We start from the raw sequence: 14320 nt of genomic DNA on the forward strand, positions 1-14320 counted from the left end.
GGTAACAGATGATATATTGTCTAAGTTCTTGCATATCTGCAGATTCTTTGGTCGAACACATAAACATTAATGCATCTAATTCTGTAGCAGTTAGTTTTCTTTAAACTCCACAGTCTTTTTTATTATCTTACTTTATTCAGTGGCACAGATGTTTTCCCTGCTAATCTGCCTTCTTTTTCTTTTTTAAATTTTAAAAACTTTATTTATTTATTTGGTACAGGGTCTTGCTATACAGCTCAGACTCATAGTGGTTCTCCTGTCTCAGCGCCCCCAGTGCCAGGATTACAGGCATGTGCTATCACTCCTGGTCTTGGTGGCCAGCTTGGCTCGGGCTGGCATGGCATGTGGTACCAGGGATTGAACCCAGGTCCTTGCACTTGCCAGGCAGACACTTAGACTGCTGAGCTATCTCCCCATCTCTTTTGCTTTTATAGGTAACTTTTTTTTCTTTTTTAGCCGAGACGCTTTTATGACTTTATTCCTGTTGTATAAACAAAAAGCTTTCATGATTTTTGCTTCTAGGATCACCTTTTCTTTAATATCTAAACAAAATTGTTATTGGGTAGCTCCATCTAAAAGTGGCTCACTAAATAAACTCTTTTTTCTGGAGCTCACAGTTGTTTCTGGGGTTGGATTCCAGCTTCTCATCTGGAAAAAGAATTGGACAAAACAAGCAATGACAGTGACCAAGTTTTTTGAAAATGTAGAAGTGAAGACTGAGGAAGGAACTGGTTCTGCAGAAGGAGCTTGGGCCAAGTAAAAGAGAAAAAAATAAAGATAAAAGTACACCCTGGAGGAATATAGGGCAGGCTATTGTGAGGAAAGCCACCATGATGAGCTCTTCTTGGAATTTGTGTCCTTTTTTGCTGTGTACATCCAGAGAAAACCTTCAAGAACTTGTGCTTACGTGCCCTGAGAGGCATGCTGGGATCTCACTCCTCAGGTTTATGTCAGGTCTAGGCTATCCTATTGAAAACCTGCTGGAATTCTCAGATGTGCAAATGCCGGGCTTTGAGAACTGCTCTGCACTTATTTCTTGAGGATTTCACCAGCTATTTTTGCCACACCCTATCTCAAAATGATTCAAGCAAATACATATTTATGAAGTTTTTCCTTGAATACCTAAAGTTTTACATTCCTTAAATATGTCTAGGCCTTAACCAATTTTCTCATCACTGGGTTCCTAACAAATTAGATCCTTAAGCTTTTCTTCTCCTTCAGTGTTTGACTCTGGAGTTGGAACTGTTACCTTTCTTTTATTTCATTTTTAAGAGCTTTGTTCCCTTTTGCTCCTTGACTTGTGGCATAAGCAGTTTTACTCAGCTTTACACTCCTGTCATCCTGTGCTGCCTCAACACAAGTCCAGAAGAAGTAGGCCCATTGAGTGTGGGCTGGAACCTCCAAAAATCATGAGCTGGAATAAGCCTTTTCTCTTTCTAAGCTTGTTATGTCTGGTGTTTTGTCATAGTAACAGAAAGTTGGTGAACCCAGAGGTTAAGGTAGTTTCCAGAGGAGCTAGAGAACAGGCTGACACCTGGCTGTAGGCTGAATTATGTTTCTCTAAACTCACATGGTGAAGCCTAAATTTCCAAAGTGGTGGTATTAGGAGGTGGGACTCCTGGATGGTAATGGCTGGTAAGGGTGTAGCCTTTCTGGTGGTTCATGATAAAGAGACAGAATCCTCACCAGAACCCCATTATGCTGGCACCCTGCTCTTACACTTCATGCCTCTGAAACTGTAAGAAACAAGTATCTGTAGTTGAAGCTACTCCACCTTTGATCTTAGCATGCTGACTTAGATGCACTTGTGAACATAGCTGTAAAGCATGAATGTGTATCTATTTACAGGAAGATTATAAGTATGAGATAGCACTTTCTGTTTCAGATTCTTACAATGCTAGCACATTATACATATTTTCTACCCATAAAGACTTCTTCAATAGATTCTAGTGATTTTTAATATCACAAATTAATTTTGAGGTTTACTATTTCCCCCAAGTTAATTAAGGATTATAGTTAAATTTTTGAACTCATGGTATGTGGTTTCTACTTACATTTTTTTTCTTGTTGACTTGTTACAGTAATGATCACAGGTTCAGTATCTTGTCCAGGTTCTCTCCTGAGTTGGGAAACACTTATGTCTTTTGTGTTTAAGGATTGCAAGCTTGCTTGTGTGATTTTGGTGGAAAGTGCCATTTGTGCAACCTCACTGGCTTGGTCAGGGCATTTGGCTTTGTGCATAGAAATTGTTCCCTTCCCTAGCCTTTGCATTTGAACCTCTTACAGGTCCATTAGTTTTTCTGCTTGGATCCAAATCTTTTTTCTCACTTGTTTTCCTTTCCAAAAACATCTACAACTGTACTGTTTCTTCTGAATCTCCAGTTCCTTATATTTTCTTTTACTCTTGTAACCAAGGATCTGTCCCTATTTCATAATTGCTGAATCTTCTTGCTACTGCAGTCTCATTTCTTTCCCTCATAGACTTAACTACATAATATAGCAGTCTTTCTTCTATACCAAACAGATCTTATACCTACTTCACAAGATTTTTCAGGGAAAAGAAAGTGTTTTACTATCCCATGTAGACCCAAAGGTGTCATCCAAGTGTGGACATTTCTTTAATGAAGGAACTAACCAGCTTTGTGATTAACATGAAATATATATAGAAGGAGATGTAAAAATGAAAATTTGATATGCAAGAGCATTTAGAAATGGACTATCAGGAAGGGTGTTCATGTTCAGTTCCCTCAAGCATTTTTGAAAATTTGATTTTTCTATTTGGTGTACAGAAAGTAAGTCTAAAACATGTATTTGTTGAATTACTTTATCATTTATTTATTCTTTCAATAATTATATGTAGCGATCTTAAAGATACATAACATTTTAACCACTTTAAATACTCACTCTTCTGTTCTGGTCTTGGACTATCTGCAAAAACTGAATTCCATCCACTAGACTAGCTTTTGACCAGTGAATGTTAAAGCTTTTATTATAGTTTAATATTTTCTTTTATCTAGAGTGAGTATGTGAAGTAGGCACCAAAAATAATTGATAATGATGAAATAATTGCAGAAGGAGAAGTTCTAATGAGAAAGGACATACTTTTGCACGTTTGGAATATGGTAAGGGTTCTGAAGAGCTAGTAGTTAGAAGCAACCCAATGTGAAACTATAGACTAGAAGCTAACTCCGGCCAGGACAGTTTGAGTCTAGGGCTCATTATTTAGCTTTTGCCAAGAACTAGCTACCGTCTGTTCCTAATTCCCATGTAAATATTTACATTGGAACCAAAGCTGTAGCCTCAGTGGCTGCACATATTTGCCTATTTGGCTGGCCTTTTGAAGCATCTCAGTCCTCCCCTGGCCAAACCTGGGGCAGCTGTGATCTCTGAACCTTCCTTGGGTTTGTACATAGCTAGGGCTTTGACTACAGATGGCATGGCTTTGACCCTGTTTGTATGTCCTTCCAAGAGGTGGAGAAAGCACAGTGAGTAGAAGATAAAGTTCTTATGCTTATGTTAGTTCATCACAGGCAAAGATGACAGTAGAAGAGTTGATTTTTTGATTTGAATTTGTGGGTTACGCTTAGAGAAAAAGGGCAAGACATAAATGTGGGAGTTGCATAGGTGAGGCATTGACAAAAAACCAATTAACATGACTTCTTCAAGAACCTAAACTGTAGGTGAGATCCATATTGAATTGGGTGCTCCTGATGCAGGCTGAGGACAGGCTTGTGGCAAGTTCTGCTGATTATTTGACTCAGCCTCAGCCAACTTTTCCACCTGTATGTTTGAGCTCTTCATCAGCAAGGTAGTGATGCACCTTTGAGCTCCCTTTGCCGTGTTTCATAAACCCAACCAAACCTCTGTATTTTTCTTCCCACTAGTGCCTTTCTTTCTAATGAAGTGATTTAGTTTCTTAACCAGAACACCAGGGTGTACACACACACACATGCAGTAAAAGACTTACATAATTTGCCAAAAACACATAGGCTAATAAAAAGGTGTTAAAAATCATGAATAAGCATTTTTCACAAAAGAATATCTAACAATTATACAAAAGAAGATCTGTAAATATCCAAAATAACCAACCAGTGAAAATGCATAAGAGGCAATACATATGGATTCTAGGGCCATACTGCCTGGATTACTAGCTATATGACTTCTAGAGCCAGGTTCTCCTATTCTTCCTCTTCTTCTTTCTCCTTTTCCCTCTCCTTCTTTATTGTCTTTTTTTTTTTTTTTGAGATAGGGTTTCATTATACAGTTCAGGCTGACCTTGAACTCACTTTGTAGCCCAGACGGGCCTCAAACTCAGTGATCCTCCTGCCTCAGCCTCCTAAGTGCTGTCTATCCAGGTTCTTAACCTCTCTATATTTCAATTTCCTTTCCTATAAAATGGGAATAATAATAGGATTTACCACAAAATTATGACAGTTTACAAGGTCAGTGCCTCAGATGTGTGTCACATGCAGTAGTGAGTGCTTTAAAATGGTAGCTGCCATAATTGGTGGTGGTGATGGTGCTGTGGTAATCATGGTGTTGATAGCGATGGTGATGATTACATTAGTACTAATGATGTCATGGTGGTTGTGGTGGTGGTAATGATGGTGGTGCTGAACAAGTGGCAGTGCCAGATTGTTCTTTGCAGTGATGGTTTCAGTTTGCATGTATCAGAGGGGTGTAAGTGTTCTTTTCCTTGCATTCTTTTGTTATTATTAGACTATAAAATGCTTGCCAAATCAGTGGGTAAAATGGAGCATATTTCTGTAAGTCTGTTGGCTGCCACAGCTTCCTCTTTTGTGAAGTGCTTGAATATATCCTTAGTCCATTCTTCTATCAGTCTTTTGTCTTTTTTGTATTGATTTTGTTATATTGATTTCTCATTCATCCAACAAATATTTGAGGACCTTTTATATGTCAGATATTGTTTCAGAAACTAGGAATACAGTGGGAAACCCTGTTTATATGAATCTTATATTCTAGGTAAAGAGGAAAAATACAGTTTTAGCAGCAATATGTTGTATGAAGAGAAAGCAAGACAGTTATGTTAATAGCTAACATACATACTGTTTTAGTATGCAGCCACTGTACTAAATTCTTACATGTCCTAACATTTTATCGTCACAATTTTTCTAATATAACATTTTGAAAACATCATCCTTTTATAACTATAGAAACTAAGATACAGAAAGGTTAAGTAATACACTTGAAGTAACATAGCTGGGAAATCAAGAAGTCAGGATTCAAACTCCTAGTACCTGTAGTTCTATTTTAAATATTATTTTGCCATTTTCTACTAAACTGGAGATAAAATGTGAAGGGGGGAAATAGCTTATATATTTTGGCAACTAATAGTTTGTTGTGTGTCATGAAGACCTTAAATTTAAATTTAAGTTTAAAAATTTTTATAATCATTTTCCATGAAATGTTTGACTTTGATGTAGTAGAAGTTGTCACCACTCTTAATTTATAGTTTTGGATCCTTAATTCTTTTCTGACATTATAAAGCTACTGTCTTATTCTTGCAGTTATTCATCCTAGAGATAACTTACTTGAGTATCTATTACATGCCAGACACTGATCTAGGCATTGGATATATGTAAAATAAATGGACAAAAATTACTTCTTGCATCTTCAAGGTTTTGTTTTTCAAGTTTGGGTCTTTGATTCCTTTGGAGTTTGATTTTGTATATTGTGGGAAGTAACAAATTAATTTTCACTTTTTCTCCTTAGAAAAAGTCTATTTGATGCTATTCATTAGAGGCTCATTTTTATACTGTTGACCTTTTGTTATGTATCATGTTTCTGTCTCATAAGTTGTTACTGGCTTGTTTGTTTCTCTGTTCTTGAGCTCTGCTGTGTATTAATGATGCTTGGTTGCAGAAGTACTGTGATTGTTACAGACAATTGAGAAAATACATGAAAACAACTGCTGATATTTCTTCTGTTTCATGGTAGGGAGGAACTGAGTGGATATATTGCCTTTTGAGCTGGTGTAACAGACCCTAACAGGTGACTACTAAACCTAATGGGCATTTTCTTTCTATCCAAACAGACCTGAGCAAGATAGGTAGTAGAGGAGATCTTGTTCCTCTGCGATTTGGGGTCTAGACATTCCCCAGAGTGTGATGTTGCCATTCCTCAGCATCGCACCCTTTGTCCACACCCAGTCAGCATGGGGGAAGAAGACTGGGTGGTGGACCTCAGGGCCAACAGAAAGTGGTAGGTATCACTTCTGCTCAGTTCCAGGGGCTTGAACTCCAGGCAGCTAGGAACTGAGCTAGGAACTGTGAGCCCAGAGAGGAGGAGAATGGATTCTTGAGGATGTTCTCCAGGACCAGCTGTAAGATGCTTCTGTGACTTTATTACATTGCCCTTATACTAAGTATGGTCTAGATTTCATGAGTATTTCTTTAGAATTTTCTGGTGTGTCAAATTAAGTTTTTGACATTTCCATAGCAGAGAAGGAGGGTACTGGTTTCCATGTGAGACTTGAGTATACCCAAAGAGTCTTCCAGACTGAAGATTTGCTACTTTCTGAGATTGCAAAATGGAGTCTTTTTGGTTTTTGTTTTGTTTTGTTTGTTGTTGTTTTGTTTTGGTCTTTTTGAGACAGGGTCTTACTATGCAGCTCAGGTTGTCCTTGAGCTCACATTGTAGCACAGGTTGGTCTCAAACTCACAAAGATCTTCCTGCCTCAGCCTCCCAAATGCAGGGACTACAGGTGTGTACCTCCACCCCTAGTGTTAAGGAGTCTTTTCTTTATAAATCTTTTCTGTGAAATCTTGAGGGAGAGGGAAGTGGAACTTTTTTCTTAAATGTTATAGCTTGTGTCAAGATGTCTCCTCAAAACCTCATGCAGTCATAAGGGGAAGGGGGTTTCAGAGGTTCCTAGATCTAGAGTGTGTGTTGCTGGGGTCAAGGGCATGTGGTTAGTAAATCATCCTACTGATTAGATTAGCATAGTTCTGTCTTGGATTAAGGCTGTGAGTGCCACACACCCTCTTCAGATAGGAGCCTGCATGCAATATAAGGGACAGAAAGAGGGCTACTGCTGTGCTCTCCTCTGCCTGCTTGTCCTGGACTAGTTCTCCTCTGTGATGCCCTCTGCCAAACCACACTCTTTCAGAGCCAATTGACTATGAACTGAAACCTCTACAAACTGTGAAGCAAGTAAAAGTTTCCTCTTTAACTTTGGATGTTGGGTGTTTTGTCTTAGAGATTACAAAAGTAAAGCATTAAGTTGGAGGGAGTTTTATGAAATGGCAGTATGGTTTCCATAACCAACTGTCTGTTACTCAGTTATCATTCTTGAGTACCGAGAGTCTGAATTAGACATACTTCACTGGATTCTCAAGAGGAATCATGTCCTGAGAATTTTTCTTTATTTTTCCTGAATCCTGCTCGCTATCACTCTGGCCCTGGTGCTGTGACACCTATGTGTGACACATGACTCCCTGACTCCTTGGATTCCTGAGGGGAACAGATCCCAGCCAGCTAGAATGGCCAGCTCTGGATCTGCTCAGAACTTACAGGGTCAGGAATTTCACTTATAAATTTTTTAACAGTTTTCTCAAAATACAATTCACATGCCAAGCAGTTCACCCATTGAAAATGTACATTCATTGGCTTTTCGCCATTCAGAGTTGTGCAATTGTTGCTGTAATCAGTTTTAGAACATTTTCATTATTCCAAAAGGAAACTTGAATGCAAGCTATCATTCCCCTTCCAGATTTTTCAGCTGCTCAGCCTCCTTTCTGATTCTCTGATTGAGCCTGTTTATTTATTGTATATAATATGTGGTCCTTTACCTGACCTCTATTGCGTAGTATATATTCAAATTCATCCTTATTGTATACATAAATATTTTTAGTGCAGAATAATATTCTACGGCACAGATATACATTTTCTTTATCCATTCATCAGTTGACAAACATTGGGATTGTTCTCACTTGGCAGCTATTAGAAATAAGGCCACTGTGAATGGTGTTATGTAACTTTCTAAGTAGATGTTTATATTTCTCTTTAGTTATCTACCTAGGAATTATACCATTTAGGGAATTTATGTCTCATGTTCTGAGGCATGGCATGGCCAGAATTGTTTTCTGAAATGACTCCACCATTTTTTTAATTCCTACTAGTAGTATGTGAAGGTTCTCATTTCTCTTTAGCCTCTCCAGCACTTTTTATTATCTTCCTGATTGTAGTTAGCCTAGCAATGTGAAATGGGATGCTTTCCCAAGCTTGCTCCCAGTTCCTTAAGGAGCTGGTTAACTAGGTTAAGGCTCCTAAGAAATGGAAAAGTATGAGAAAGGGTATCTCATTTAGTGCTGAGTTTTGAAGCTCCCTGACAATTTTTTTTTAATTTTTAATGTTTTTATTTTAAAGAGAAAAAAATTTCAAAGCAAGATCATAGTTAATACATTGTGTATTGTTATCTTTAAATTAGTTACTCAGGGTCCAAGATATAGGCATTTAATTGTTCAAACATTATTAGTACAAACTCAGTTTACTCTTAATGCTCAGATGAGAAAGTGTTGAGAAACTAGAACAAGAGTTAACAAAAATGAGTATAGATTTTCTATTATATCAAAATAATAAAGTATAATTTTTGCAGTTAAGTTGTGGAAGAAAGAGTTTTGGTGAATAGTATGAACCCCCAAAATGTAATAATGACAAACTTCATTGCACAAGTGGCATAGAAATAATATACTAGATCTTATGAACTTATTTAGGGAATTAAGGTCCAGTGTTTTTATTTTTTAGCACATTTATATCTACTCCTACTTCCATGGTCTATTTCTGTGCTTTAGAGAAAGTGAACCCACACTGGACAGCATTTCCACATTGCCTCCTGAGGGAGGAGAAAGTTCTGCTTGGCCTGGCCTGTCTGTGTCTTCAGTTCCCACGCCAGCCACACCTTCCATTCTGTAGCCCTCTGAGAAAACTTGGGAATTGGGGATGTTTAAAACTGGGTAATATACGTAGAAGCTGTGAGGCTGTTGGCTCTAGCAGTTTCTAGAAAAGACTTAACCAGCAACAGTGAAGTAAGGCAGGCAAGAGAGAGAGAGCTCGCTGGACTGTGGAGCTATGGGGTATCCTCTATGACATAGCCTTCCTGAGCAGCTTACATGGTGCTGAGTGTGCAGAGATGGGCAGTAAGCACTTGATGAAGCACTGCCATAGGGTTTCCCATCAAGGTGGGGAAATCGTAGCTCTCAGAGCTGTCTTATTGCCTGACAACCTATGATTAGAGCCACCTCCAGAGCCAGAATCATCCGTGCATTCATTCAACAATCAGGCGGCATTAATATCTACTAGTGCGAGGCACTAGAGACTGCAATGGTCCAAGTGTGGATAGATTTTTTCCTGTAATGTTCACCTATAAATGCATGCCTAAATCATGAAATAAAAATACAGCAAAATCATCCAGCAGAAAAGTATAAAAATTAAGTATAAGAAGTAAAGCCATGTTGTTATGTTGAGCTGTAGGGGACTCAGGTCAACAACTTCTGACATTGCCAATCAAGCAGAAGACCCAATACTATTATGGACTACTGGACTATTTTGGAATATTTTGCTGAGTTTACACACATATAATATTTAAATGACAGAAGTAAACAGAAAAAGGGGATATAGATAAATGACCATTTTGTATCTGTGTATTCCAATTGGTTAGGATAGATATATTGCTACATTCTCTTAATTAATGAATAGAGGGATTTGTTCTAATAGTGTTTGTAAATAGGATATCATGTCCACATCTTGTACAACAAATAACCACTAGGAAGACAGTATGCAATGTGTTAATTATTGAAACTGTCCTACCAATTTGGTTTGAAACTGTCTCATTACTATTTGTTTCTCAATAAAATTACAGGAAAAAAAATACAGCAAAATTATCTTTTAAGGTGCCAGCCTTGGGAACATTGTGGCAGAAAAGCCTGAAAACATTTTTGTTCCCAGATCACGGAATACACAAAACCATACACATCCACAGCATATTTCTACCTCTGTTACTTGGCTGAGATGTGTTTGTTTATGCCTGATTGTTATATATTTATGGGCTTCTTTAGTCACCAGGAGATTCTAAAATATAATCATCGTGACAGTAACACTTGATTCTACTGCTTATTTTGGGGTGGGTTTACATTAATATTTTTAGATCACTAGGGTGGCACTTGACAGGTTTTAATGTATCTCTAAAAAGGAGCTCTGCTTTCTATTTTAGGATTAGGAACAGTAAAATATGAATCAAAAATGCTCATTTCTCCAGCAGTTTCTCTTACTGTTGAATGTACATTTCATATTTGAACTTTACAGAGGAATAGATTACACATTTTAAATTAGAAGTTTATATACTTTTTTTTTTTTTTTTCTTTTTTTGGTATTGGGGATTGGATCCAGGGTCTTCACACTGACTTACATCTCCAACCCTCTTTTATTTTTTATTTTTTTTCAAATAATCTTACTAAGTTGTTAGTTGCCTAGGCTAAACTTGAGTTTGCAGTCTGACTGCCTGTCCACACAAAGTACTGTGCTTACAGGTGTGCATCACCACACCTGGCTCTAATTTTTTACTTTAACACAGGGATGAAAGTTCACCAGCCTTCAAAGGTAAGAGGCCTGTTTTATTGTCACCTCTGTGATTCCTCACAAAGATGAGAGTGGGTCTGGACACCAGATGTGTAATTAGCATTTTATGGTGAATGCTGAATGGCATTAATGAGTGGAGGGTATTCTCATGAGCCCTGAAAGAACATGGACCAGATCCTAACTGGCATCATCTCGGAGGAACCCATCATATCCTGCTGGCAAAAGCAGCTCACCTCCCCAGGCTTGGCTGGCCAAGTGTCCTACATGGTACCCTCCATACTGCCCGAGGAGGCTGGGGAAACCAGTGAGCACTGGATGTCTGTTCCAGGGGGAATCAGAGAGCTCCAAGTATTGCGCGCTGGAGGGAAGGGTGCTTAGAAGGCAGCAAGAGTACTGCGTTAGGGGCCCCTAGTAGGAAGCAGAGAAGAACAGCAGGGTTTCTCCAAGGAGGTGATGCTTGGCCTGGACTTTGAATGACTCGCAGTTAGCCAGGAAGTAAAGATGAGAAGTGCCCTGAAAACAGAAATAGCAGAATTACACAAGGGTGAAGGACTCTGATGATCAGGGTTCTTACAGTTAGTTCAGATGTTTGTACACTATTGAGGAAAGAGCCTTCGTTAATATGACTAAAGATGTGCATGCCCTTTGACCTAGCATTTCTATCTTTGGACTTACCAGCTTGAATGCAGAAGAATGTCAGTGTCTAAAGTATTTTCAGCAGCTCTGTTAACATAGGAAAGGGTCAATAAAATGTGGTATATCTTGAATGCTACACAATAGGTGAAGAGAAATGAGGCAACTTAATATATCTTAATGTGGTAAGAATCCCATGATATGTGAATGGAAGGAAAAATGCATATTTGAAAATGTCACAGGGATACAGATCAGTGGCACAGTGCCTGTCTGGCAAACGTGAGTCCGATTCCCGGTACCAAAAGTAATGTTTAGTTTTTGTTTAGAAAAGCTAGTATAGAGTGCTTGTTGAGCATGTTCAACCACTAGCACCATTAAAACAAATAAAGATCACGAGAAAAGAATTCCTGATGAAAATGAGAATATTCTTAAAGAAAAAAGACAATTTTGGAATCATATAACCAGAAAAACTATTGATTGTCTTTGTGGGACAATATAAGGTTGGTAATATATATTAATGATATTCAAGTCTTGTGTGATGCATGTATATATAATAATTAGGTAAAAATCAAGAAAATGAGTAGGTATAGATACATCTGAATGATTTATTATAATAGATCATAACCAGTTGTTCCCTTAACTTCTTTACATGAGCCATAATATAATAATTTCTGACACTTGGGGCCAGATATAGCTCAGTGGCACAAGTGCGTGCCTGGCAAGCTCAGGGTCCTGGTACCAAAAAAATAATTTCTGATACTAGCTTTTAATATACCTTCTGGAAATTCTGTGGTGGAGTGAAACCCAATAAATGAAAATTTTAAATCTTCTTGTCTTTTTCCTTTTTTCCTTTCAGAAAACAATAGCCATGGAAGGACAAGGGTTCCAAACTGAACATTTTACCAGTTAATGTTTTTGTTACTTAAGGTTTTTTATTGTTTGTCTTCCTAGTAAAAGCCTTTATCAGGAGAAATTTCCTTATCTGCAAAAAAAGCAGTTTCTTTGGTTTCTGTTGCTTTAAGATTACTGATTTGGGATTACAAGTTAGTTTAGAGACAGTACTCTTGCCTGGCCTGTGTGAACCTTGAATTTTCTGACCAGCACTTAAAAAATAATTAGTGATTTGTTGTCCCCAAGTATCTCCCTTAAAAGACTGAATAAAAAGTAAACTGTAAAGTAATAATCTATGAAAGCTCTTTGATTTCAGTTAGAAAATGTCATTTATAGTTACAGTTGTCCTAAGTCCATGGCTGCTAACGTCTGCATTGTGACTGAGTATCAACCATATTTTCCTGCCTTGACTCTGTAATCTACTATTAATTCCCTACTTATATCTGAATAGTCATTTTATACTGTGGATAGCATGTGTATAGCATTATTAATTTTCTGCAACTGGATTTCACATAATGACTTTGCTCTGCGATTTTTTTTTTTTTTTTTTTTTACCCTCCTTGCATTTCTTACAGAAGTCCTGGAGGGGATTTGGGAGCCAAAAAGAAAAAGAAGAAACAGAAGAGAAAAAAGGAGAAGCCAAATTCTGGAGGTACAAAGTCTGACTCTGCATCTGATTCCCAGGAGATTAAAATTCATCAGCCTTCAAAGGTAAGAGAGGTGTTTTATTATCATGTTTGTGGTTCCTCTTGAAAGATGAGAGTGGATTTGAGTTACCAGATGTGCAGTTAGCGTTTTGTTGTGACTGTGTGGTGTGGCTCTAATGACAAACCTGACTTAGCCACGTGACTCAGGTACACACTGGCCTTTGTGTGTGTGTGGACCCTGCCTGTGTTTCCCTTGGCTGGGAGCTTTAGTATTTAGATTATAGTTTTGAAAGAAAGTCCTCTTGTGAGCTTGCTAGGTTTTTTTGTTTTTAAGTTACACTTAATATTTGATGACTTGTATGTAATTCAGAAGATATTTACACATTTTAATTTTTCGGGGTGTCTGTCTAATTACCTGCATAGCACAATACCATCTGGCAGCAGATTTCAGCAGGAGCAGCTGCAGGTAAGACTGCATTGTGAATCAGAGCAGTCTTCAGTGACCATTCCTCATTCTGTCACCAAGGGAGGGGACATCTCACGCTCTCCCTGAAGAAATGCCTGTCTTAGACTAAACCAAACTGTCTAGCTGAGCCGAATGTGGGCTGGTTGCAGCACATAACTGTCTGGCAGTGCTGATGGCAACCACCCCTATCTGTGGGGCCAATTGATCCCTGTCACGTAGGCTAAGGACACTGTCATTGTGTTCTGGCTCCTGGGAAGCACAACCTAGAACCAAAAAAAAAAAAAGGCAAAATTGTAAGGACAATGGACTAAAGATGATTTGTTTGTTTGTTTGTTTGTTTGTTTTGTATTTAGGATAGGGTATACAAGGGGTACAGGGTCTCACTGTGTAGATTTGACTCATAGTCATCCTCCTGTTTACAGCCTCCCAAGTACTAGAATTACAGGCACGCCACCATGCCCAGTCTCAAATCGCTTGCTCAGCAAGACCCAGGGGCAGGGTTGGCTTGGCAGGCCTGGGGGTGGAACTCCTGGCCCTTGCATCTGCCTAAGCAGGCACTTTAATCTGCTGAGCTATTTGGCCAGCCTTAAGGATGATTTTTTTTTTTTAATTTATTTTTTTGCAGTACTTGAGATGGAACCTAGGGCCTTGCACATGATAGGTGATTGTAGATACAAATTAGTTTTGCTACATCATGTCTATGTTACAGAAATGTCTGAGACATTAAGGTTGGCCCTGGTTCTATTACTGTTTGCCTTTGCCTGAGGTGGCTCCTTAACCCATTTGTAAAGCCTGCTTCTCCCCAACTCATGGGCCATCATGAAGTTAAAGAGAGGCCATATTAAAGAGTTTTGTATTATAAAGCCACTGTCTATATGGTATGCATTATCATTATGCAAGTTTTGTGGGCTTAATTTTTTTTTTCTTATATAAGCTTACATTAGATCACCTGGAATAAGACTTAAGGGTGGTTTGTTTTTGCAGTTTCTTGTTAATTGAAAGGACTGGGCTTCCCTGAAAAGAAACATTACTTGCTCCAATATTGCCCTGCCTGAATTTGCAGGAGAGAAAGTAGAATTTTCATTCC

At 38.3% G+C, this 14320-nt stretch overlaps 1 protein-coding gene across 2 annotated transcripts in view; it reads left to right on the forward strand.

Moving 5' to 3' along the window:
• The window catches only part of Nmt2 (N-myristoyltransferase 2), a 47731-nt gene that overhangs the window by 8664 nt on the left and 24747 nt on the right, over positions 1 to 14320 (forward strand). For both annotated transcript variants that reach the window (XM_023701845.1, XM_004641739.3), the window contains exon 2: positions 12696 to 12831. In XM_023701845.1, coding sequence (XP_023557613.1) covers positions 12696 to 12831 — 136 coding nt within the window. The remainder of the gene's footprint in view (positions 1 to 12695; positions 12832 to 14320) is intronic.

This window comes from Octodon degus, unplaced genomic scaffold (assembly GCF_000260255.1).
Source record: "Octodon degus isolate 3935 unplaced genomic scaffold, OctDeg1.0 scaffold00141, whole genome shotgun sequence".
In the NCBI taxonomy this organism is placed as follows: domain Eukaryota; kingdom Metazoa; phylum Chordata; class Mammalia; order Rodentia; family Octodontidae; genus Octodon; species Octodon degus.